Source organism: Haliotis rubra, unplaced genomic scaffold (genome assembly GCF_003918875.1).
Source record: "Haliotis rubra isolate DU_JTF1 unplaced genomic scaffold, ASM391887v1 Scf1008, whole genome shotgun sequence".
NCBI classification, from domain to species: Eukaryota; Metazoa; Mollusca; class Gastropoda; order Lepetellida; family Haliotidae; genus Haliotis; species Haliotis rubra.
The window spans coordinates 291,271-317,303 of record NW_025764902.1 but is presented as its reverse complement, the minus strand read 5'-3'; the positions used below and the strand labels follow the sequence as shown (position 1 = coordinate 317,303).

Sequence of the window (26,033 nt, the reverse complement as noted above, 5' to 3'; positions counted from 1 at the left end):
CAAACATCGCCTTTACCAGGGTCCGCCAGTCAGTGAGGTGTAGAACCTTACGCACGTCAAAGTGGTCGGACGTCACGGTGATAACAATCGATCCAAACCGCGAACGCTTCCACCAGGGCGTAAGCAATGAGGTGTAGAACCCATGTAACGTCAGCGGTCGATCAACGGATCTGTACGAATGACGAGAACGGTCAAGGTGGAGGAACACGGATACGGATCCACAGCCGGAGGAACGGAGAACCGACAGCACAGCACAGCGGAACAGCGGAGGTAACAACCCGGAGGTACACAGCACAGCCACAGCGGAAGCACAGCACACACACAGCCACACAGCACACACGACACAGCACACAGACAGACACAGCCAACAGCGAGACAGCCACAGCGGACGACAGCACACAATACAGCACAACCGGAGGCACAGGCGGAAAATACGGCACAGCGGCACGGCACAGCCACGGGCCACAACTGGCACAACGCACAGCCGAGGCACAGCGGCACAACACGCACAGCCACAGCCAGAGGAACGCCACAGCGGAGGTACACAGCATGGATGGAAGAAATATGGACGGCATGACCGGAACGGACCCACCGGACAAATATAACGGACACGGAAGGACAAACGATTGCATCAAAATGTGGACGACAACAACTGGACAGCACGGTCACACCCACAGCCGGCTGAGGAAGAAGGAAACGAATAAAGGAATAACGGAGACACGAAGGACCCGACCGACAGCCGACCAACCAACGGACGGAGGACACAGCAGGATCGGGACAAATGGATGAAGGAACACTGACGAGCCGGAGGAACAAGACACACGAGAGGAAGACCAACTGAGGAAGAAAGACAGAGACACAGCAGGAGAATGAACACAGGCCAGTGGATAACGGACAGACACGAGAGCCGACAGACACAGGAAGACACGGCACACCGGATCAGGACAAATGGACACACCCCACAATGAAGCATCTGGACTCCCAGAACCCACGACCACACATGGACTGGGAATCGGAAGAAGGAGGAGACCCGAAAGAAAGAGGACACAGCCAAGATGAAATGGAGTCTGAAAACAGGGCCTTTATAAGGAAAGCCAGGATAAAGACGGACAGATGGACAAACACATAAATGAAGCCTGAGACAGAGACACCATACACCCAACAAAATAGACACACGACCAAAGAGAAACACGAGTGTGGAGAGTGAGAGGGTGGAGGGAGGAACGAGAGAGACCCGCTTATCAGCTGAAGTAAGTGGCTATATTTACTCTAGTGAGTCTAAACCTTTGATGAGAAGTATATGTACGTTACCTGCTTATCAGCTGAAGTAAGTGGCTATATTTACTCTAGTGAGTCTAAACCTTTGATGAGAAGTATATGTACGTTACCCTGCTTATCAGCTGAAGTAAGTGGCTATATTTACTCTAGTGAGTCTAAACCTTTGATGAGAAGTATATGTACGTTACCTGCTTATCAGCTGAAGTAAGTGGCTATATTTACTCTAGTGAGTCTAAACCTTTGATGAGAAGTATATGTACGTTACCTGCTTATCAGCTGAAGTAAGTGGCTATATTTACTCTAAACCTGAGTCTAAACCTTTGATGAGAAGTATATGTACGTTACCTGCTTATCAGCTGAAGTAAGTGGCTATATTTACTCTAGTGAGTCTAAACCTTTGATGAGAAGTAGATGTACGTTACCTGCTTATCAGCTGAAGTAAGTGGCTATATTCACACTAGTGATTCTAAATCTGTGATGAGAAGTATATGTACGTTACCTGCTTATCAGCTGAAGTAAGTGGCTATATTTACTCTAGTGAGTCTAAACCTTTGATGAGAAGTATATGTACGTTACCTGCTTATCAGCTGAAGTAAGTGGCTATATTCACACTAGTGATTCTAAATCTTTGATGAGAAGTAGATGTACGTTCCTTGCTTATCAGCTTATGTTTGTTTGATGTTAACGCCGTATTCAGAAATATTCCAGTTACATGGCAGCGGTATGTAAACAATCATACCAGACCAGACAATCCTGTGATCAACAGCATGAGCATCAAACTCCGGCAGTTGTAAAGATGACAACACTGAAACTGCACAATTTAAAAAACATATTCGTCCAGGGTAATGTTCCAGCAATAGAGAAATACTACAATAATGATACTGGTACGTTTTTCCTGTAAAAAGCTGGACAAATGGGAGTGAGTGAGTGAGTTTTAAGCTTCATTCAGCAACATCCCAGCTATATGGCGGCAGTCTGTAAAAAATCGAGAAAAAAAGGACCAGACAATCCAGTGATCAACATCATGAGCATCGATCTACGCAATTTGGAACCGATGAAATGTGTCAAGCAAGTCAGACAGCCTGACTACCTGATCCCGTTAGTCGCCTCTTACGACAAGCATGTGTTACTGAAGATCAATTCTAAACCGGATCTTCACGGATGAATAGATTGGAAATTCAGAAACACCGTAGCACCTGCCTACAGAATATACACGTCACGTTTTTCAGTATCACTCAACTGGCGATATGTAGTTGACGACAGTGTTTGTGTCATCCACACAGACATCCCGCACTTGTCGTGTGTTTGATGGACCTGGTCCTGCTCCTCCTCTTCCTCCACCTCCGTGTCCTGCTGCTGGGAAACAATCTGCCAAAACAGGCATTGGAGAATCACTTCCTTCTTCTGGGTTCATGATAGGCTGGTGACTCCTGTTGCCGTCGTCCTCCAGTATTTCACAATACCCATGGTACTCAACAGCGGGGGGCATCTTTGTGTTCCCCCACACTGTCAGGTAGAGGGAAGGACGCTTGGGTGCCTCTGTGAAGGGAGATCATATTTATTAATCCTTGTAACAAAAGAAGCGGACTCATTTATATTATTTGAGTGTCAACCATTTTGCTTTATCCTGTCACCCATAATAACAAATGTCATACGTATGAAGCATATTTTTCACTTAACGTCATCTCATTTTAACGTCATCTCATTTAACACACTGAATCTGTCATTGTCCACAATACCGAGATATTTTCCAGTAACGTTCACAAGCTCAATTTCTTTTGTATTTTCATTCCTACTTTGTAATATTCACAGGGCGAGTTTAACAAATGATGGCACATGTGTCAAGGTAACACCCTTGTGTATAATGTAATCTGTTCCAAGTGTGGTACATGCTTATCTGACAAGTCACAACAATTGACACTTAAAATTAGTACCGTGTAGTAACGTGAAATAGCCATTTCATGTCAGCTCTAAACACAATTACATATAGCAACTGCAAAGTGGCAGCTGTGTATGTTCATGCACTTTGATAAACTACTAGGTTTGACCAAGAGGTGACAGTAAAGCAACAAAAAAGAACACCATCTCGGTAAACCAACAGGAGAATCGATCAAGACGATGTTTCTATATGTTTCAACAAGCCACAATACTGTTTTCCAGTTGATTTCTACGAACTACAAGTAATGTAAGGGTTGGTTGGTTTGTTGTTTTACGTCGCACATAGCAATTTACAAGCTATATGGCGACGGTCTGTAAATAATCGAGTTTTCACAAGGCAATCCAGTGATCAGCAGCATGAGAACTTATCTACGCAATTGGGAACCGATGACATGTGTCAAAAAAGTCAGCAAACCTGACCACTCGATCCCGTTAGTCGCCTTTACTATAAGTATTGGTTGCTGAAGACCAATTCCAACCCAAATCTTCACGAGTTTGGTAATGTAAGGGGAGCACGACATGCAAAAGGCAACAGAGCCAACTGTTTACTTCTGTTATGATGTTACCTGTCACATCTCACGAAATTGCGAAAACGGTAGCACACTGCCATCAACATCAGAAATAGAAGTGCTGATCCTGTTGAAAGCCCTATAGTAACAGCATGTGTAGCCCCATCTAAACATACATAGATATACATAATGAGCATTGCTGACAGACTTAACTTTTTTTGAACATAGAAAAGAATCACGTTACGCCACATGGTCAAGATTACTATTCACACTTTGCTAAGGATCAAGTCATGGATTCAACAGAAATCTATGATATGAGGTCCAATTTGGTTTAAATATCTAAGCTTATTGTAAATATGGATCATAGGTTTCAGTATGTCATTTCATCTTGTGGATCCCATACCTGCTATTGACAGGTGTTGTGTACTTGTCAGTGACTTGTTCCATGATATGCAAAATGGTCGATTGCTGCCATGAAAACCATTTTTATGGTTACTGATGTAACAAGTGCATAAGGTTAGATTAAAGTGACTGTGTGCCTCAAGAGGGGTTACCATACCATTATTTATCCAGTTATAAATGGATACATGCTCAAAATATAAATCTACGTGTAAGTAAAGTTGTGAATTTTTGTGTGAGAAGTATATAATGATGAGACTTTTTCTCATGACAATCAAAACTAAACATAAATCTATCATCAATCATAAACCTGTTAACAATTAATACTTATACCTAGAAATTCCATACTTACACTGATTGGAGCATTGTAAACCGACCCAGCCATCTTTACATCCATAGGTACACTCTCCACTCTTCTCTTGGCATTCGGAACTAGCAGCTGTTTTGTTCAAAGAAATGTGGTTGACTCGACAGTTTTCACTGCAATTCTTACTGCAGAAAGGACCATAAAACCCAGGTAGGCATCCATGGAAACAACGAAAGTTGCATGGTTTTATACATCGATTACATGAATACTCGCAGTTCCGGCCGAAATATGGCGGATGGCACTCCCAACATGCCCCTGATGTCCTGTTGCATGTTTTGCATCTGTCAGAACACGCCTTGCAGTCAGATCCGTAGTGCCCATCACTGCAGCCAGACACACAGGACACAGCGTCCAGATAACAGTACTCTCCATCACAACCACCTGGACATTCTGTACATCCACCGCCTGGACTGTTACATGGTATGAGACACCTTCCGCCCTGGTATCCAGACGCACATCCTTCGGAACACACGCCAATGCCAGTAGCTGAAGATTGGCATATGTTTCCCTTGCAAGTCTTACTGCACACAGATTTGCACATCAGGCCGACTGACTGACTGACTGAGTTTAGTTTTACGTCGCTTTTAGCAATATTCCAGCAATATCACGGCGGGGGACACCAGAAATGGGCTTAACACATTGTACCCATGTGGGGAATCGAACCCGGGCCTTCGGCGTGACGAGCCAACGCTTTGACCACTAGGCTACCCCACCGCCCCGCACATCAGGCCGAAATAGCCATGGTCACATTGTGTGTGAGACACTGTCCCGAGATGTTACTACAGTCTGAACAGTGCTGACCGTCTCTGCATGGTGCAACTGGAACAGATTTCTGAAAGTATGTCTCAAACTAGTTTGAGTAATGATAGGGACAGTGGGATAGCCTCGTGGTTAAAGCTTTCGCTCGTCAGCCTGAAGACCCTGGTTCGATTTCACACATGGGTACAATGTGTGAAGCCCATTTCTGGTGTCCCTCGCCGTTATATTACCGGAATATTGCTAAAAGCAGCGTAAAACAAAACTCTCTTACGCACATACTGATTACGTAATTGAAATGTTATTCAGTATATAGCAATGTTACAAACTGGATTTACCTTGTGAGATCCCAACAATGCAAGCAAGTGACAACAGCTCCAATATTTCCATGTTATTTTCTTCTGAAACAAGTGGAAACACAATTGTTTCTCAAAAATGTTAAGACAGCGTTGTATGCAAAATGAAATGTACCCAGAGCAGAACTTGGGGAGAGTTTTAAACATACACAATGAACACACGAAAATCACGACATGACCTTATGTTTGTGTTTAAGTTTCAGATTGGCGATGTTTGGGCTTGATTCCATGTTCCTTGTCAGCAGGAAACAAAGCACACTATGTTTCGACGCCATTCAACTTTTTCAGGAAACATTTACTATAAATAAAACATCTTGGTTTCCGTACGGACGAATGTTTGGTTTCACATGCGTCTGCGTCGGTTTCTCAGGCTTTGGGGTTAGAAACCCAGAAATCATTACTGAATGCAAATCAGACATAATGATTGAATATAGGTTGTGTATATGTTGACATCAGGTATTGAACATGTTTTAGGAAAAAATCCTAATCAATGTCATCGTTTGAAACCCAAAACCTTACTGTTCAGACATGCCTTCTCTGTGAAACTTTTCGCACCTTCTCTCAGACATGTGCGCCTAGAGAATGCTACAAATCTATTTACCCCTGTGTCCCTATGCCAAATACATCTATTTACACCTGTGTCTATATACCATATTCATCTATTTCCCCCTGTGTCTCTATACAAAATACATCTATTTCCCCCTGTGTCTCTATACAAAATACATCTTTTTCCCCCTGTGTCTCAATACCAAATTCATCTATTTACCCCTGTGTCCCTATACCAAATACATATATGTACCTCTGTGTCTCTATACCAAAGACATCTACTTACTCCTGTGTCTCTATACCATAGACATCTATTTACCCTGTGTCTCTATACCAAATACATTTATTTACCCCTGTGTCTCTATACAAAATACATCTATTCACCCCTGTGTCTCAATACCACATTCATCTATTTACCCCTGTGTCTCCATATACCATATTCATCTATCTATCCCTGTGTCTCTATACAAAATACATCTATTTACCCTGTGTCTCTATACAAAACACATCTATTTCCCCCTGTGTCTCAATACCAAATTCATCTTTTTACCCCTGTGTCTCTATACCAAATACATTTATTTACCCCTGTGTCTCTATACAAAATACATCTATTCACCCCTGTGTCTCAATACCACATTCATCTATTTACCCCTGTGTCTCCATATACCATATTCATCTATCTATCCCTGTGTCTCTATACAAAATACATCTATTTACCCTGTGTCTCTATACAAAACACATCTATTTCCCCCTGTGTCTCAATACCAAATTCATCTTTTTACCCCTGTGTCTCTATACCAAATACATTTATTTACCCCTGTGTCTCTATACAAAATACATCTATTCACCCCTGTGTCTCAATACCACATTCATCTATTTACCCCTGTGTCTCCATATACCATATTCATCTATCTATCCCTGTGTCTCTATACAAAATACATCTATTTACCCTGTGTCTCTATACAAAACACATCTATTTCCCCCTGTGTCTCAATACCAAATTCATCTTTTAACCCCTGTGTCCCTATACCAAATACATCTATGTACCTCTGTGTCTCTATACCAAAGACATCTACTTACCCCTGTGTCTCTATACCATAGACATCTATTTACCCTGTGTCTCTATACCAAATACATCTATTTACCCCTGTGTCTCAATACCACATTCATCTATTTACCCCTGTGTCTCTATACCATATTCATCTATCTACCCCTGCGTCTCTATACAAAATACATCTACTTACCTCTGTGTCTCCTCTATACAAAACACATCTATTTACCACTGTGTCTCAATACCAAATTCATCTATCTACCCCTGTGTCCCTATACCAAATACATCTATGTACCCCTGTGTCTCTATACCAAATGCAGCTATTTACCCCTATGTCTCTATACCAAATACATCTATTTACCCCTGTGTCCCTATACCAAATACATCCATTTACCCCTGTGTCTCTATACTAAATATATCTATTTACCTCTGTGTCCCTACAACAAATACATCTATTTACCACTGTGTCTTTAAACCAAATACATTTATTTACCCCTGTCTCTATACCAAATACATCCATTTACCCCTGTGTCTCTGTACCAAATACATCTATTTACCCCTTTGTCTCTGTACCAAATACATCCATTTACCAGTGTGTCTCTATACCAAATACATCTATTTACCCCTGTCTCTATACCAAATACATCCATTTACCCCTGTGTCTCTGTACCAAATACATCTATTTACCCCTTTGTCTCTGTACCAAATACATCCATTTACCAGTGTGTCTCTATACCAAATACATCTATTTACCCCTGTGTCTCTACACCAAAGACATCTATTTACCCCTATGTCCCTATACCAAATACATTTATTAACCACTGTGTCTCTATACAAAATACATTTATTTACCCATGTGTCTCTATACAAATACATCTATTTACCCCTGTGTCTCTACACCAAATACATCCATTTACCCTTTGTCTCTATACCAAATACATCTATTTACCCGTGTGTCCCTATATCAAATACATCTATTTACCCCCTCATGTGTCTCTACACCAAATACATCTATTTACCACTGTGTCCCTATAACAAATACATCTATTTACCACTGTGTCTTTAAATCAAATACATTTATTTACCCCTGTGTCTCTATACCAAATACATCCATTTACCCCTGTGTCTCTGTACCAAATACATCTATTTACCCCTTTGTCTCTGTACCAAATACATCTATTTACCACTGTGTCCCTATACCAAATACATCTATTGACCCCTGTGTCTCTATACCAAATACATATATTTACCTCTGTGTCTCTGTACCAAATACATCTATTTACCACTGTGTCCCTATACCAAATACATCTATTTACAAACTGTGTCCCTATACCAAATACATCTATTTACCCCTGTGTCTCTATACCATATTCATCTATCTACCCCTGCGTCTCTACACAAAATACATCTACTTACCCCTGTGTCTCCTCTATACAAAACACATCTATTTACCACTGTGTCTCAATACCAAATACATCTACTTACCACTGTGTCCCTATACCAAATACATCTATGTACCCCTGTGTCTCTATACCAAGTACACGCTATTTACCCCTATGTCTCTATACAAAATACATCTATTCACACCTGTGTCTCAATACCAAATTCATCTATCTACCCCTGTGTCCCTATACCAAATACATCTATGTACCCCTGTGTCTCTATGCCAAATGCAGCTATTTACCCCTATGTCTCTATACAAAATACATCTATTTACCCCTGTGTCCCTATACCAAATACATCCATTTACCCCTGTGTCTCTATACTAAATATATCTATTTACCTCTGTGTCCCTATAACATATACATCTATTTACCACTGTGTCTTTAAACCAAATACATTTATTTACCCCTGTCTCTATACCAAATACATCCATTTACCCCTGTGTCTCTGTACCAAATACATCTATTTACCCCCTTGTCTCTGTACCAAATACATCCATTTACCACTGTGTCTCTATACCAAATACATCTATTTACCCCTGTGTCTCTACACCAAAGACATCTATTTACCCCTATGTCCCTATACCAAATACATTTATTTACCACTGTGTCTCTATACAAAATACATTTATTTACCCATGTGTCTCTATACAAATACATCTATTTACCCCTGTGTCTCTACACCAAATACATCCATTTACCCTTTGTCTCTATACCAAATACATCTATTTACCCGTGTGTCCCTATACCAAATACATCTATTTACCCCCGCGTCTCTACACCAAATACATCTATTTACCACTGTGTCCCTATAACAAATACATCTATTTACCACTGTGTCTTTAAACCAAATACATTTATTTACCCCTGTCTCTATACCAAATACATCCATTTACCCCTGTGTCTCTGTACCAAATACATCTATTTACCCCTTTGTCTCTGTACCAAATACATCTATTTACCACTGTGTCCCTATACCAAATACATCTACTGACCCCAGTGTCTCTATACCAAATACATATATTTACCTCTCTGTCTCTGTACCAAATACATCTATTTACCACTGTGTCCCTATACCAAATACATCTATTTACAAACTGTGTCCCTATACCAAATACATCTATTTACCCCTGTGTCTCTATATCATATTCATCTATCTACCCCTGCGTCTCTATACAAAATACATCTACTTACCCCTGTGTCTCCTCTATACAAAACACATCTATTTACCACTGTGTCTCTATACCAAATACATCTATTTACCACTGTGTCTCTATACCAAATACATCTATTTACCCCTGTGTCTCTATACCAAATACATCTATTTACCCCTGTGTCTCTATACCAAATACATCTATTTACCCCTGTGTCTCTATACCAAGTACATCTATTTACCCCTATGTCTCTATACCAAAATACATCTATTTACCCCTTTGTCTCTATACCAAATACATCTATTTACCCCTGTGTCCCTATACCAAATACATCTATTTACCCCTGTGTCTCTATACTAAATACATCTATTTACCTATGTGTCCCTATAACAAATACATCTATTTACCACTGTGTCTTTAAACCAAATTAATTTATTTACCCCTGTCTCTATACCAAATGCATCCATTTACCCCTGTGTCTCTACACCAAATACATCTATTTACCCCTTTGTCTCTGTACCAAATACATCTATTTACCACTGTGTCTCTATACCAAATACATCCATTTACCCCTGTGTCTCTACACCAAATACATCTATTTACCCCTGTGTCCCTATACCAAATACATCTATTTACCCCTGTGTCCCTATACCAAATTCATCCATTTACCTCTGTGTCTCTATACCAAATACATCTATTTACCCCTTTGTCTCTACACCAAATACATCTATTTACCCCTTTGTCTCTATACCAAATACATCCATTTACCCCTTTGTCTCTATACCAAATGCATCTATTTGCCCGTGTGTCTCTATACCAAATACATCTATTTACCCCTGTGTCTCTATACCAAATACATCTATTTACCCCTGTGTCTCTATACCAAATACATCTATTTACCCCTGTGTCTCTATACCAAATACATCTATTTACCCCTGTGTCTCTATACCAAATTCATCTATTTACACCTGTGTCTCTTTACCAAATTCATCTATTTACCCCTGTGTCTCTATACCAAATACATCTATTTACCACTGTGTCTCTATACCAAATCCATCTATTTACCCCTGTGTCTCTATACCAAATTGATCTATTTACCTCTGTGTCTCTATACCAAATACATCTATTTACCCCTTTGTCTCTGTACCAAATACATCTATTTACCCCTGTGTCTCTATACCAAATGCATCTGTTTACCCCTGTGTCTATATACCAAAACCATCTATTTACCACTGTGTCTTTATACCAAAGCCAACTATTTACCACTGTGTCTTTATACCAAAGCCAACTATTTACATCTGTGTCTCTATACCAAAGCCATCTATGTACTTCTTGGTCTGTGTACCAAGGACATCTATTTACTCCTGTATGAAGCCCATTTCTGGTGTCCCCCGCCGTGGTATTGCTGGAATATTGCTAAAAGCGGCGTAAACCCCAACTCACTCACACATGAGCATGAATGCTCCATTGCAAAAAAGAATGCCCGCCTTTCCATGTGGGTTACATGGAAAGGCGGGCACAGGGAAGCAAATATATACCTATTCAGATAGCGTCACAGCTACCCAGTAATATATACTACGGATACATGAACATTCATGTAATCGTGTGTAGATTAAAGGAGGGTTCTATCGTATTACATGTGTCACCGGTATGTTGGCTATGTAGGAGTCCTGAAATACACAGTTGTGTACGTTACACGGTGAATTATAATTAATTTACAACTGAAAAATATGATGATCATAAAACATCCTCTTTCATATCTACAGCTACAAATACTACAATAACTACAACTACAACCACCACTACCACTACATGCATGTATGTATATGTATTATTTTTAATATGAAGGAATTTTATCATCCAAAACTGTGTTCCACAGGAGATATTGCTTGTATGAGATCATACGATATGTCCTAGGAGATATCATTTTGACAGTAGATTTTGTACAATGCCCGGACAATGCTATGACGTCAGGAACTTGATGACGTCACAATGCTATGACATCGCTGCACTGCAAGTGTAATGGCAGTACCGTGTTCACAGACGTACATTTTTCACTGAAAACTAAACAAGAGTGATTGTCGATGATAAATAGAATCTCACCCTCGTGTCTTCTGATATCAAATATATCAACACTCGTTAATAAAAATAAAAATATCCTCGGCAAGCCAGATATTTGTAACTTTATCAACTCGTGGTGATATATTTGATATCAGTAGACATTCGGGTGAGATTATCTATATATCTGTCCGTGTGTGTGTGTGTGTCAGTGTGTGCTAAAGTAAGATATTTTTTTAAAGGTCTCATGCAACGTAAAACACAACTTTGCAGATTCTGATACCTTTCGGTATGGACTTACCGAAACAAATCATCAAAAATGCAAATTCAACTTATAAAGTTGAAAAATAACGCGATGAAACAAACCGAAATCGTAGTTCAAACGATTCACTAACTTTCCCCCAGCGCTTGGGGGGAATTGAAGTGGTTTCAACAGCTGGGCTGCGCTCATAGCACATGCGCAGTGAAATAGGTTCGCGGAACTTGGAAGCGGGTTGTCCGGTGAATATTCGGTGAAGGCTTTGGTGTGAGCTATTTTTCTACTGTTTTGTTGATATTTCACAGGCGCGAGCTTTTTATTTGTTATTACAGTAGATTACCGATTTAACTGTTTATATAATTTCATTTGTCTATTTCACCACACGTTCTTCTTACCGAGTCACTTTCTCAGTTGATACTTAAAAGCAATGTCATTATTTAGCGTCGACAGAATTTCTAACTGTGATATAGATATGTCGTTGTCACAGACAAAACTCAATGTCTGTTTTATTGACACCTATGTGTCTGCCTGCCCGTCTGCTAATGACAATATTCAATACACAATTTCAATCACTGACCACATGCAATTTGAACTTAACACCTATCAGTCTATACACCATAAACAAAACGCATTGATTTATGGCCCGAGTTCGGTCTCTGTCACATTATGTAATTACACAGACAGGCAGGCGTGATACTTGTACACATGACATGTTATGATGTCTGTTGATTGCAAAATGTTATACACAAAAAATGAGCATGTATTTACAAAACCCAACATCTCTATATATACACACACAATGAGCCGTGAGGGCATCTGCAAATGAACCAGCCGTTACACTTGAGTGCACACCCACCCGCTCTGACTGGGTTCGGTATCCCGGCTGCTTCGTTTCTTGGGAAGTAAACCCAAGAACAAAATATTGCACTTTTGATTTGCGATTGTACGCTTATAATTTTGTTTATATGTTGTTTCATAACCAGCAATGTATATCATATGTCATGAATAAGTGAAAATTGTGTTTTAATTATGTTTGATTTTTTGGTTGCATGTGACCTTTAAACATATATTCATGGTTGAAGTGAGAGATACATGTCAGGTATGTATGATGTTAAGCGATGTTTTAGTCGTTATATCACTGACTATGAGCAAACTCGCACACTAGTTTCTACAGCACGTTAACTCATTTTTAAACAGACCTCCTTCGTCCTAAAACAAACAATAATGACGAACTACAATAGTTATCACGGAATCACCATAACAGTGTCTACAGATCTGAACTGAATCACATACCTTCTCAGAACCCTGGTTTAGAGGTTGATGGTGACATCAGGCTGTAAACGTTTATCTCAATCTAGCTCTGTTGAACAATCTATCTGTTGACACCCAGGACTTCCTTCTATGGACGAAACTAGACACGGCCTGCCCCAACAACATGCACAATAAAGTCGACATCTCCTATGATTTTGTACTGTTTGAACATGAAACATATCAGAAGAACTGGCCTAACACTTAGTCTGAATATATATAATTTGGGTCGAAACAAATAATTCCATTTATGTTGAAACAAATCCCATTGAATTGGGAAGATTCAGGGACTGATCTCATTAGGACTACTCCTGCTGTGGTCATATTAAATTAGGATTTACGTACAACATCCATCAGATAGATGATTAAGTTACAGGTTTATTTATTCGGCCCTTTTTCCTAGCCCAGTCCTCTCTAGATGGAATCTAACTAGTGTGCTGCTTACATGTGGTCAGTGCAGCACTATTATATTATATTAATGTCCTGCATACATATCTCAAAACGTATTTGTGACAATGTTATTCGTATTTAGATGTTGTAATTTTCGGAAGCAAGAACATTATCTATGATTGTATTTATTTCTCTCATAATTACGTACCTATTTGGATAATATATGGAAAGGGTATACACACACCTCCTCACGGAGGAAACTTGTGTGAAGTGACACAAATATCAACTGTCTCATGAATAACATAATGACTGTAGCCGTGAAGTTCCGGGTTAGAATTGGTCTTCAGTAACCGATGGGAACAGGATCGGGGTAGAGGCCACTAACGGGATCAGGTGGTCAGGCTCGCGGATTTGGTTGAGTCATCGTGTCCCAATTGCGTGGAATGATGTGCATGCTGCTGATCACTGGAGTGTATGGGCGACACTCGATTATTGTTTAAAGACCGCCGCCATATAACTGGAATAGTGTTGAGAGCGGCGTGAACCTAAACTCACTCACTCACTTAATGTTATGAATATTTCTATCCGAACATTTAGTGTGATTGCATTGGTATAGTAAAAGAGCCGCTATACCTGCAGTGTCCTTGATACAGATACATACGAAATGTATTCTGAACCTGAGGATAATGTAGACTTGCTTCACTTACACTTTCGCCCTGAAGACAGGGCTGGGTGGAAGGGAATACAATGCATGTCGTGTTTTAGGGACTGTGAGACAGATTACATCAACCCATAGATGTCGTAGGACTTAAGGGGTCGGGTGGTCTGCTTCCCTGTTTTGGCTGATAGATTTCTTCGGATCTCAACACCGACAATCGATGCTCATTACGTCAATCACTGGATTCCATCCTCAAGTCCCGATTGTTACAGTTCGCCGCCATACTGTTGCATACTTGCTGAGCTAAACAGGAAACTACTGCACAATGTACTGTTTACAGGCAGGACTACAGGAAATACACACACAACATCAAATTGATTGAGTATTTTTTGAATGGGTAATGCAAAAACTGGAAGGCACTCAAAATCTGCAGAAGTGTGACAAATGTAAAAGATTTTCTTTCTTTTCTTTTCATTCATTACTTTCGGTTGTGTCGAACTTCGGATAACTCACCCTGGGGAAGTGAGTTTGCTAAATATAGGCTCAGTTTACCGGGCAGTGAATTGGTACCAGATGGGATAAGGCACATGGCTGTTAACCTTCATTAACACAGATAGTGAGCTATGTTAACCTACCGTCTTTCGCAGCCATATAGCTGGGATATTGCTGAATGCGGCGTAAAACTAAACTCCACCACTCACTCACTCACTCTAGTGTCATACAGGCAGCTTGTATTAACCGGGATTGTAATGTCGTAGAACTTCGATCACGCCTGAATGTGTGGATACAAGCGCTTTAATATACGTAGTTGTTACTGAAAGATTTAACTTTTCCGGATTTCGATCCACATTTTCTATGCCCAAGTGCGGCAAGGGAGGTAACTCCAAAAGTGGGAACTGCGGTTTGCCATGTGCTTCGCTGCGGTGAAGTTGACAACAAGATGTGTAGACAGTTTGATGGGTTTACAAATTTTGTAAGTATATTTTTGTAGTTACAAATCATGTAGTGTGCAACATATATATATACTGAGTCAAAAAAGAAACTTCACAAAATGTAATTTGAAAAATAATGAATAATTTTTCTCTGATGATACATCTATGTATCCGAAATGGGATCCCTATCTTTCGACTCTAGAAAAACGTTAGCAAAACCCACTCAAACCCATCTATTCGTCGTGCAAATGACGTTAGTGCCAAATCAGGTTTTGCACGTGATCTTCGCATCGAAGTTTTCTTCATATGCACGTGTTTGCATTGGCCTCAAGAATTGAAAAAAACACTTTTAAACCACAGTTCTAACGGTACTTGAAATGCGACGATTGTCAAATGTGCAACGTGAACGTGCCGTTGGCATGTTGCAAGCGGGAAGATCAGTTATTGACGTCGCAAGAGCAATGGGATGCAGCCGTCGTACTGTGTATGACTTGCGAGGTCGTCTACAACAAACTGGCACCACTTCTGATCGCCCAAGGTCGGGTCGTCCACGTGTGACGTCACGAGCAGAAGACCGTCAAATCGTCCTACGTCACCTACGTGACAGATTTCTGCCGGCTACACGAACCAGGGCTGAATGTTTAGAGGTCAAGACCATTCGAAATCGGTTGCGGGCTGCCAATCTCCATTCTCGACGTCCATATCGTGGGCCAATATTGACGCCGTTTCATCAACGTCAACGTCTGCTGTGGGCCCAACGTCACCTCCGATGGACCCAGAGAGACTGGAATCGAGTCGTCCTTAGCGATGAATCCAGGTTTACCCTCAGATTCGCGGACGGCAGGCATAGAGTCTGGAGACGACGTCGTGAACGGTATGCCCAATGTTGTGTACAGGAAGTCGACAGATTCGGGGGCGGAAGTTGCATGGTGTGGGGTGCTTTCTGTGGGAACAACCGTTCCCGACTTCTGGTCATCCGTGGAAACCTCACAGCTGCTGCTTACCGCGACCAGGTGCTCACCCCTGAACTCGTTCCTTTCATGGCGGCTCATGGCCAAGGTCTACAGTTCCAGCATGATAATGCTCGGCCGCATACCGCGATGTTGACACGAAATTTCCTTCAAAACGCTGGAATCAACGTCATGGACTGGCCATCGAGGTCCCCTGACCTAATCCAATAGAGCACGTTTGGGATGCACTTGGGAGAAGGCTTCGTGGTCTTAGGAACCAACCTCAGAATTTGCAGGAACTTGGTGCTACCTTGCAAGAGCAATGGCGCAGAATCCCAAACCACGTGTTCACAAGCATCAGGCAGTCGATGAGGAGACGGTGATTGGCAGTGGTGAATGCGCGGGGCGGCCATGCACGATATTGAACTGAGAAATTTCGCATTTTTATTCTTGTGACTTGACATTCTGTATACCCATGTTTTGGAACGGCGGTGTAGCCTAATGGAACTGATTATGGCACTGTCAGTGTATCGAGTACATCACACAGATCTCAGAAATGAAATAATAACAATTTAACCATCTTACCATCTTGTTCTTTTATAGTGCCCTGAAGAGAGAATGTGAAGTTTCATTTTCGACTCAGTATATTACCAAAAACCAAAAAACTCAAGATTGTGTGAAATGTGTTCCTGTAATTATGTAGAAAATGAGTACCACTTTTTACTGATTTGTACTGCCTATGATGATCTACGTAAACGTTTTATCCCTGTCGATGTTTTCACCCATCCAACCTGATAAATTAAGCCATAAATGTGCAGTTATTTCCAGGTTAGGAACACGTGGGTTGGCCTAAAATGGTGTCATGTTTTATGTTGTTTATTTTGTTTGACTGTTATAAGTGAAGAGTATCCCCATGTTTTGGGTCTTTGACGTGTAGGAATTTCTGCTGTTCTTGCAATCACAATTTTCCATGTTTAACATATTGCATTACACAAGTATTTGTAATGTTTGTTTCTGGCAACTACAGCCAAAGTAAGTGTATTTCATCCACAAAAACATAATCCGAGGATACTTTATTTACCGAAAAACATTTATTATGTAACTTGTGAGAATATTTCTGGGTAGTATTTAGTACTGTGAATTAGAAAATGTTTCAATGATGTTTTAGCTGGAACCGACAAGCGACAACCGACAATATGGAGGAATGCAAGCAATAACACTGCGGTGTATAATATGGAGGAATGCAAGCAATAACACTGCGGTGTATAATATGGAGGAATGCAAGCAATAACACTGCGGTGTATAATATGGAGGAATGCAAGCAATAACACTGCGGTGTATAATATGGAGGAATGCAAGCAATAACACTGCGGTGTATAATATGGAGGAATGCAAGCAATACCACTGCGGTGTATAATATGGAGGAATGCAAGCAATAACACTGCGGTGTATAATATGGAGGAACGCAAGCAATAACACTGCGGTGTATAATATGGAGGAACGCAAGCAATAACACTGCGGTGTATAATATGGAGGAATGCAAGCAATACCACTGCGGTGTATAATCATAGAAGGAAGTAAAGAAACGGCGAGTACAAGAATGAAAACCTTGTTGTTATGTCTACAACAGTAGTAATTATCGTTTGTATTTCCATTATCAAATACGTGTAAAAGTTGATCTGCAGATCCCTCGAGTCCTCCTCCTCTCATCAGGTCATCTCCATCCTCTCAATACACTCTCTCTCCTTATCTCTCTCTCTCTCTCTCTCTCTCTCTCTCTCTCTTCTCTCTCTCTCTCTCTCTCTCTCTCTCTCTATCTATCTATCTATCTAAGGTGTCAAACTCTTGATTCTTGGGTCCGGTGACATGCTGATATCGCGAACAGTCTAGATTGAAGGACATAAAATAATAAACCAAACTTTCAGTTCTCATGTTTCCGTCTTAATGTGTATGCTTTCATTCAGTCGGGAAATATTTCATGCATTGTTGTGTGACAAAGGAAGACATGATTTAACCTCATATATCTACTTTCAGTGTCCGTGTAGGTGATCATGCTCGGTCACTCACTCACTCACGCACTCGCATGCACTCACTCACGCACGCACGCACGCACGCTCAATTGCTAGTCGGTTGTTGAAGACCACACTCAGCAATATTCCAGCTATATGAATGTAAAATTTGAGTCTGGGTCAGTCAATCTAGTGATCAACATCATGAGCATCGATCTATGCATTTGGGATACGATGACATGTTTCAGCCAGGTCAGTGAGCGTGACCATCCGATCCCGTTAGTCACCTCTAACAACAAGCATAGGTTGCTGAAGAAAGGTTCTAACTCGGATCTCCATGGGTGTTTTTACTGGAAATATACGGAGCCACAAAAGAAATGTCGCACGGAGAGCGGTTTCTTTAAGCACACACCTTAATTCACTCTAATTAAGAATCAAAACGGAGGATTAAGTTATAACCTGACAATTATGGTTAAGACTTGTTCGAGTTCATACAAACAAAATCATCAAAACTGTTACCATTAATACACCCCAAAGTCAGTATTGTTTGTGGTCTTCATGGGCATTGATGAAAGCGTCGCGTCTTCTGTCCATGGAATAAATTAGCAGGTTGATGAAGGCCATAGGCTCTTGGGTCTATACTCTGTGAAATGCCTGATCGAGTCGAGTCTCAGTTGTCGGCTTTGGTTGGAGGTCATTCAGTCTTCTTTGAATCTCGTCCCAAAGGTGTTCTGTTGGACTCAAATCCGGACTGAGTGCAGGCTATTATAGGGTTTGGGTGCTATGTTGTCTTAGGAAGTCCAATGTTGCTCTGACAGTGTGGGCAAGAGCGTTGTCTTGCTTGAAGGTGTGATTTCTGTAACGTCCAAAATGTGGTACAACGAGGGTTCTTATGACTTGGTCAATATAGGGAGCAGCTGTCACGTCATTTCCTCGTCCTGGACCGAGATTCACCTCAGTGCCAACTGTCTGGTTCAGACCGATTGCACCCTACACCGTGATGCATGGACCACTCTTTCAACACCCTACACCATGATGCATGGACCACTCTTTCAACACCCTACACCATGATGCATGGACCACTCTTTCAACACCCTACACCATGATGCATGGACCACTCTTTCAACACCCTACACCGTGGTGCATGGACCACTCTTTCAACACCCTACACCATGATGCATGGACCACTCTTTCAACACCCTACACCATGATGCATGGACCACTCTTTCAACACCCTACACCGTGATGCATGGACCACTCTTTCAACACCCTACACCGTGATGCATGGACCACTCTTTCAACACCCTACACCATGATGCATGGATCACTCTTTCAACAACACACGCATTGGAAAACAGTTCCCCACACTTTCAGAGAAAGCACAGTTCTCCACTGTCGATAACGCCAAGTTCGATGCTCAGTTAGGAGGTGATGAGCGGTGAGGACAGGACTACGAAATTGTTTGTGACAGCAGAGGTTTCTTCCACGCTAACGTCTACGCACTGTATCGGCACTGATGGGTCTGTTGTGAGTTCCAATGGTCTGGCGTGTTGTTTCTGTCGCTTTGGTGAAGAGATCCTGCAGATGGTTGCCCACAATCTGTCGATCTTGATGTTACTGCGTGGACGGTCTTGGATGCTGTTATAATTAGTGACCTGATATCACTCCTGCAGACGGTAAATTGTCCTAACATTTACATTGAAATGATTGACTACTTTCCGTGCAGTCTGGCCAAATTGCAATCGTCCCAAGACTTCGTTCCTCTGATCTCTCGTAAGTCGTGCAATGGCGATTGTGTCAAACAAAAGCTATATATAATTTCACTCGATATTGGGACTCGCTTTCAGTGGTATGGTTGTCACGATATGCGCGTGCGTTTTCATTTTTACGAATGTCATACGGAACCTTTTATCACGTCTGCCTTTCAGGTACGTTTGGTCGACATGCTTTTTCATCAGAAAACACTCTCAATTTGAATAACTCTCAATTTGGATTGAAAAACATGTTCACGAAATGGTACGATCATAATAAAAGACCACTGCACTTTGTAAGAACATAATCTTGCAATTGGTTTGAAAGGCAACGTTTCTTTTGTGATCAGTATATATAAATATATAAGCCTACTAAGACAACTTTGAGCACTAAGCAATATATCAGCACATATAATCTTTTAACATATTTTGGTATACAGTAACTATGAGATCAAAACACTGACGTTCCCTTCACTTCACAGGACAGTAGGTCAAACTAGCAGTTACATAATAAACATTGTCATTACGCATCGAAACACCTGTAGAACATAATCTGTTTTCAAGCATGTGCTAACTTGGAGTATATGTTGTCAGTAACAGCAGGAAATCCCCGCTTTCCTTCATCGGCAACGTCGTAAACGTCATCAGCCACACCAGCATCTCCACCTCCACCCCGGCATTTCCGACCAGATGATTCATAAGCCTTGACCGCCGACGTCGGTGGCAAGTCAGTATACCATTCCAGCTCAACAGAGGCTTTGTCCATCGTGGCAACGTAGTTGAACACGTCCTTTGTCTGGGTGACACTTCAAAAAAGTACAAGTGAGTGAGTTTAGTTTGAGTTTAGTTTTTTAAATTATCGAGTCTGGACCAGACAAGCAAGTGATCAACAGCATGAGCATCGATCTCCTCCTCTCTCTTCATTTTAAAAAGCCTGACAACCAGACGCTTATTATTTCCGCTGAATGCATTGTAGTAGAAATCTGAAAAAGGTCACTTGTTCATCGTTCTACAACAAGATCGACATATCACGCCTCGGGAAAATTGACAGATGGTATGCTTCATTATGACACCTCGTCCATTCAACTTCCAAAGAAATGTCATTAGGCATCTATGGTGACGTTTCCAGGAAGATAATAGACTATAACGATCCAACGACAACATCAGTGAAATCAAACCAGGTAATTCCGACACAGGCCGGTGTTATACCTTGTAACGAAGGTGTATCCCTCAGAGCAGTTTGTCGACGTGTATGTGACCGAGGCATCTGAACTAGCCACCCAGCCCTATGGAAATTTTCTGAAGCCAGAACATCGACCTCGATATCGTCAGTAGAGCAGGCAATGCTTACAGTTGGTACCACGAGAGTGGACAATAATATTCTTTATCGATAAGTTACGTTTCTTTCACTTCGATCTTACGGTAGGACAAGTGACACAGGCGTACACGTGAACATTACATCAGGCCATGTTCTGAGAGGGGGATTGTTTGAGGATGGGGCATGGTGATCTGGGGTGGGGTGAATGCTGTGAGGTATGCTACAAATGGCCGCTTCACCGTTGTTGTAACAGTAGGGCTGCAGTGAGACGTTTTATCCCGATAACGTTAGACCACATGTTGCTTGAGTTGTTCAGCAGTATCATAACCAGAACAATGTTAATGCATCACTCTGGCCCAACCGATCCCATTGTCACCCACGAAACAGGTATGGGATTAAATGGAGCGACGTTTACGTCATTCGAATTCTCCGATGGCACTGGAGGAACTCCGTCATATCCTTCCTCGGATATGGAATGATCTCCAGGACTTTCACTGACGTTCAGTGGCCTCAATGAGGTGAAGGTGCCACGTTTGCATCAATGCACACGTCGGATACACTCGCTACTGACCGTGTGATATTGCTTGTGAACTCCTTCATGTACTGTCGCCCGTTTGTACATGCCAGTTATAGACAGTTGATCAACGTCACCATACTTTGAAACATTTGTCTTACCAAGTAATAACATTTCATTATGGCACGGAAGTTTATAATCGATTCTGTTTGTTGTTTCAATAACTTGTGCCTTTGAGCATGAGTGCAAATTGGTTTATGCCGCACGAACAATTAGTTATTTGCGGCGATTCGTTTACAACTATAAGCAAATAACTGAAACACATACTGTAGAAATATCATTTCACCCGACATTGGATCAGTGTACTTTCGTATGTCGTGATCAAGTCCCTCGGAAGTATACAACATAGTCTTTATGATAGGCAATAACCAATTTGTACCTACCAGTATCACAGTCAGTCCCGTAGTAGGAGTCTACACATCCAGACACACAGGATGACCCCAGCTGACAATATCCTCCATCACAACCACCTGGACATGCCGTACAGTTACCTCCTGGACTGTCACATGGTATGTTGCAGTCAATGCCAGAATATCCTGGCATACAACCCTCAGTGCAGTTATCACTACCATGTTCTGAGATCACGCATTTGTTATTCCTACAGGTCTTGCTGCAGGCAGATCTGCAGTGCCGATCGTAATACCCAGTATCACACTCAGTGAGGCAATCCCCCGTCTCTCTGTCACAGTCTGAACAGTGATGGGTGTAATGGCATGGAACGGCTGAAAGTAATTGTGAGGATATCATTTGATTGTTTCGTGAAATGGAAACACGTTTCGTTCTTTAACAAAACACAAGATACTCAACTATGGTAAATATAGAACGAGTTCTATGGATATACAAATCGTTTATTATCAATATGAGCGATGTCTCGGTGTAGCTAGTAACGCCGTTACAAAGAAGTGGTATATCCACAGAACTCTCCCCGTTTTTCATCAGTCCAACTTCTAAATACATACCACTCAAAGAAGTTATGGCAAATGAGTTACAATACCTATAATATCTGAACACTCCAGCTACAGGGTGGAGGCTATTCCTGAGAACAGTATAGAATCTGTATGGTTTTGAAAGGTATACAGAATTGTTATATCTATATAGAGACTTTTATACTTATGGCAATAATTTTGAAGGTTATCAAGATGCTTCCATCGACAAATAAAATCACGTACAAAAAAGGTTAGTGTTGGGGGATTAATTTTGTTTAAAATGTCTTATTTTCAAAAATGTGTTAGTAACATGTACACTGGCCAGTTTCTGACATTCAAAACGCTTTTCGGAATATTTAGGTTTGTTTCTGGAAAATGACCACAAACCAGGAAGTGTGTAGTTTCTTGTGTAGGTCAGTATATTGCACTGTCAACAAGTCAGTGAAGATAATGTAACGCTTAAAATCACAGAAAATGACCGGGCTGGGAATACACTTGAACTTTATACATGTACAACTAGATACAGACAACATTATTCTTAAACAAATTACAAGTACGACCACAGACAGGAATGATTTTCACAGTTCAAGATCACAGTAATATTGTTTTCATCGGGCAAGTGAAACGGCACGTTGAAGATGATGGGAAAATATATTTGGCATTCACGCGACAGTTACTGACTGTGTGTAGGGAATAAATTGGAAGTTCTGGACTTGGAACACATGGCTGTCCCTCACCAAGCACATTGATAGACAGTACCAGCTTGCCAGCAAATATTGATCTATAAGTGATAATAATGAATTTAATTCTAATCCCACTTCTCCACATCTTTTCTGATAAGGCGGAAGGTTGGATCTCTGACCCTACGTCACCAATACCTTTAAATGCACTGCCTAGTCAGTCTACATCTCTTTATAAGTGAAATAAGTTTGAAATTCATCCTTCCCACATTTGTTAATGATACTTTCATTGATACTCCAATGTCTTCCTCTCAACTATCTTATCTATGGATGTTAACAAATAAACTGGTAATACTGCAATGTCTTCTTCTCAACTATCTTATCTATGGATGTTAACAAATAAACTAGTAATACTGCAAGGGTTCACCTTCTGTAGCAATTATCATGCATGCTGTCCACATTATCAACCAGGCAGTCATTCTGTTCACTGAAACAAAACCTGTCACAATTAAGTGATATTGAAAAACATTTTGTTAACAAACAAAACATATCTGATTAAGATCATAACAAACACATAAAGAAAAGTAGGCAGCTTAGAGGTGTACAAGTGTACTCTCCTCAGGAAACTGATAACAAACTAATGAGGGACACTGAATATTCACTTTTTCAAAATATGTTCTGTGTAAATATGAAATCTACAAAATAAAGTTCATATATATTATGCAAGCTTCAAGATTCACAAAACCTGGACAGCCTGGTATGAAGGTTTGAACGCCAATGAACCTGCACAAAGTGAAAGTCAAAAGATAATCCACTTTTACAACAGCAGGTACTTACGATATAATCGGTCTTCGTTATGAAATCCTGGTGATACTGTATGGAGATGCGAGGGTTTGGAGCAAGAATCGTCACCTATGTCCGATAGGTCTACAACTAAGACCTGTTACAATCAGAACACACTATACATCTATCACCCTTCACAATTACATTAAATCCTGTTGCTCTCAGATCAGGAAGATGAAAACTTCAACTGTCACGTGAAAAGAAGGACATATTTCATGTAGCATTTTTTACGAAACCACATGCTACATATTCTTAGCGTCATATTAAATTGTTTTTCGAAGAAAAGATCTGCAAAGCATACTTTATCAGTTAAAAATACTTTAAACTAGGTTTCTTTCTACCATCTTAATGCAAATATTTCTGCGAATATATAGCCAGTGAGATTGAGACAATCGTCACACTCAACTGAAGGGCGGTGGTGTTGACAGTTTACCTTTTAAAGTGGGATGTAACTTACACAAATGCATTGGGTTGTCGTTTTCGTTTGAGGGTGTACTGGTTTGTCAGGGTATCAAGGTGTACTGGTTTGGCTGGGTGTCAAGGTGTACTGGTTTGTCTGTATCTTGGTCTGGTACTCGGTTCTCGATGTATTTTGGTGTAGTCGGTTGATTACCTATAATGGTGAAGAGACTGGGAGATGTATCGAATTGAACAGGGTTGTTGATGTATCTTGGGGCACATGGTTGTCACTGTATCTTGGGGCACAGGGACGTAGGAGGAAGTCGGGAAAAGGGTTGTCTAGGGGCACAGGATTGTCACTGTATCTAGGAGCACAAGGTTGCCTTTGTATCTAGGGGCACAGGGTTGTCGCTGTATCTATGGGCACATGGTTGTCACTGTATCTAGGGGCACATGGTTGTCACTGTATCTACGAGCACAGGGTTGTCACTGTATCTAGGAGCACATGGTTGTCACTGTATCTAGAGACACAGGGTTGTCACTGTATCTAGGGACACAGGGTTGTCACTGTATCTAGGGGCACAGGATTGTCACTGTATCTAGGGACACAGGGTTGTCACTGTATCTAGGAGCACATGGTTGTCACTGTATCTAGGGGCACAGGGTTGTCACTGTATCTAGGGACACAGGGTTGTCACTGTATCTAGGGACACAGGGTTCTCACTGTATCTAGGGACACAGGGTTGTCACTGTATCTAGGGACACAGGGTTGTCACTGTATCTAGGGGCACAGCTGACATCCCTTTAAGCCGGACAGTGTACAGTACAGAAGGGACTGGTATCCAACACTGGCCAATGTACTCCACATCCCTTTAAGCCGGACAGTGTACAGTACAGAGGGGTCTGGTATCCAACACTGACCAGTGTACTCTACATCGCTTTAAGACTGCAAGTGTACAGTACAGAAGGGGCTGGTACCCAACACTGACCAATGTACTCTACATCCCCTTAAGCCTGACAGTGTACAGTACAGAGGGGGCTGGTACCCAACACTGACCAATGTACTCTACACCGCTTTAAGCCGGACAGTGTACAGTACAGAGGGCGCTGGTATCCAACACTGACCAATGTACTCTACATCCCCTTAAGTCGGCCAGTGTACAGTACAGAGGGGGCTGGTAC

At 41.2% G+C, this 26,033-nt stretch overlaps 1 protein-coding gene and 2 long non-coding RNA genes across 4 annotated transcripts; all 3 read right to left on the bottom strand.

The window, feature by feature from the left end:
• Nucleotides 1-2,380: 2,380 nt before the first annotated feature.
• On the bottom strand, nt 2,381-5,033 carry LOC124268189 (multiple epidermal growth factor-like domains protein 6). The gene is made up of 3 exons (XM_046703216.1): nt 4,477-5,033; nt 3,783-3,891; nt 2,381-2,817 (listed from the first exon to the last, which is right to left on the bottom strand). The coding sequence occupies exons 1-3, from the start codon at nt 5,030-5,032 to the stop codon at nt 2,751-2,753; spliced, it is 732 nt and encodes a 243-aa protein (XP_046559172.1). The 5' UTR covers nt 5,033; the 3' UTR covers nt 2,381-2,750.
• Nucleotides 5,034-5,243: 210 nt separating this feature from the next.
• Nucleotides 5,244-13,505, bottom strand: LOC124268184. Its single transcript, XR_006896225.1, has 3 exons — nt 13,407-13,505; nt 5,586-5,648; nt 5,244-5,310 (listed from the first exon to the last, which is right to left on the bottom strand). It is a non-coding gene; the product is annotated as an uncharacterized LOC124268184 (long non-coding RNA).
• A 7,507-nt stretch (nt 13,506-21,012) lies between these two features.
• Nucleotides 21,013-24,596, bottom strand: LOC124268091. 2 transcript variants are annotated; one of them, XR_006896199.1, is made up of 4 exons: nt 24,447-24,596; nt 24,037-24,096; nt 22,387-22,725; nt 21,013-21,023 (listed from the first exon to the last, which is right to left on the bottom strand). It is a non-coding gene; the product is annotated as an uncharacterized LOC124268091 (long non-coding RNA). The 2 variants fall into 2 exon arrangements; XR_006896198.1 differs by lacking the exon at nt 21,013-21,023 and having other exon boundaries at nt 21,037-22,725.
• Between the last annotated feature and the right edge of the window lie 1,437 nt (nt 24,597-26,033).

Excerpts from the sequence above, each read along its gene's own strand:
- LOC124268189 (XM_046703216.1), bottom strand. The coding sequence starts at position 5,032 with ATGTGCAAATCTGTGTGCAGTAAGACTTGCAAGGGAAACATATGCCAA. Across the intron at positions 3,892-4,476 it reads TTTACAATGCTCCAATCAGT|ATGGGGCTACACATGCTGTT; the intron begins GTAAGTATGGAA and ends ATGTATGTTTAG. Across the intron at positions 2,818-3,782 it reads AATTTCGTGAGATGTGACAG|AGGCACCCAAGCGTCCTTCC; the intron begins GTAACATCATAA and ends CTCCCTTCACAG.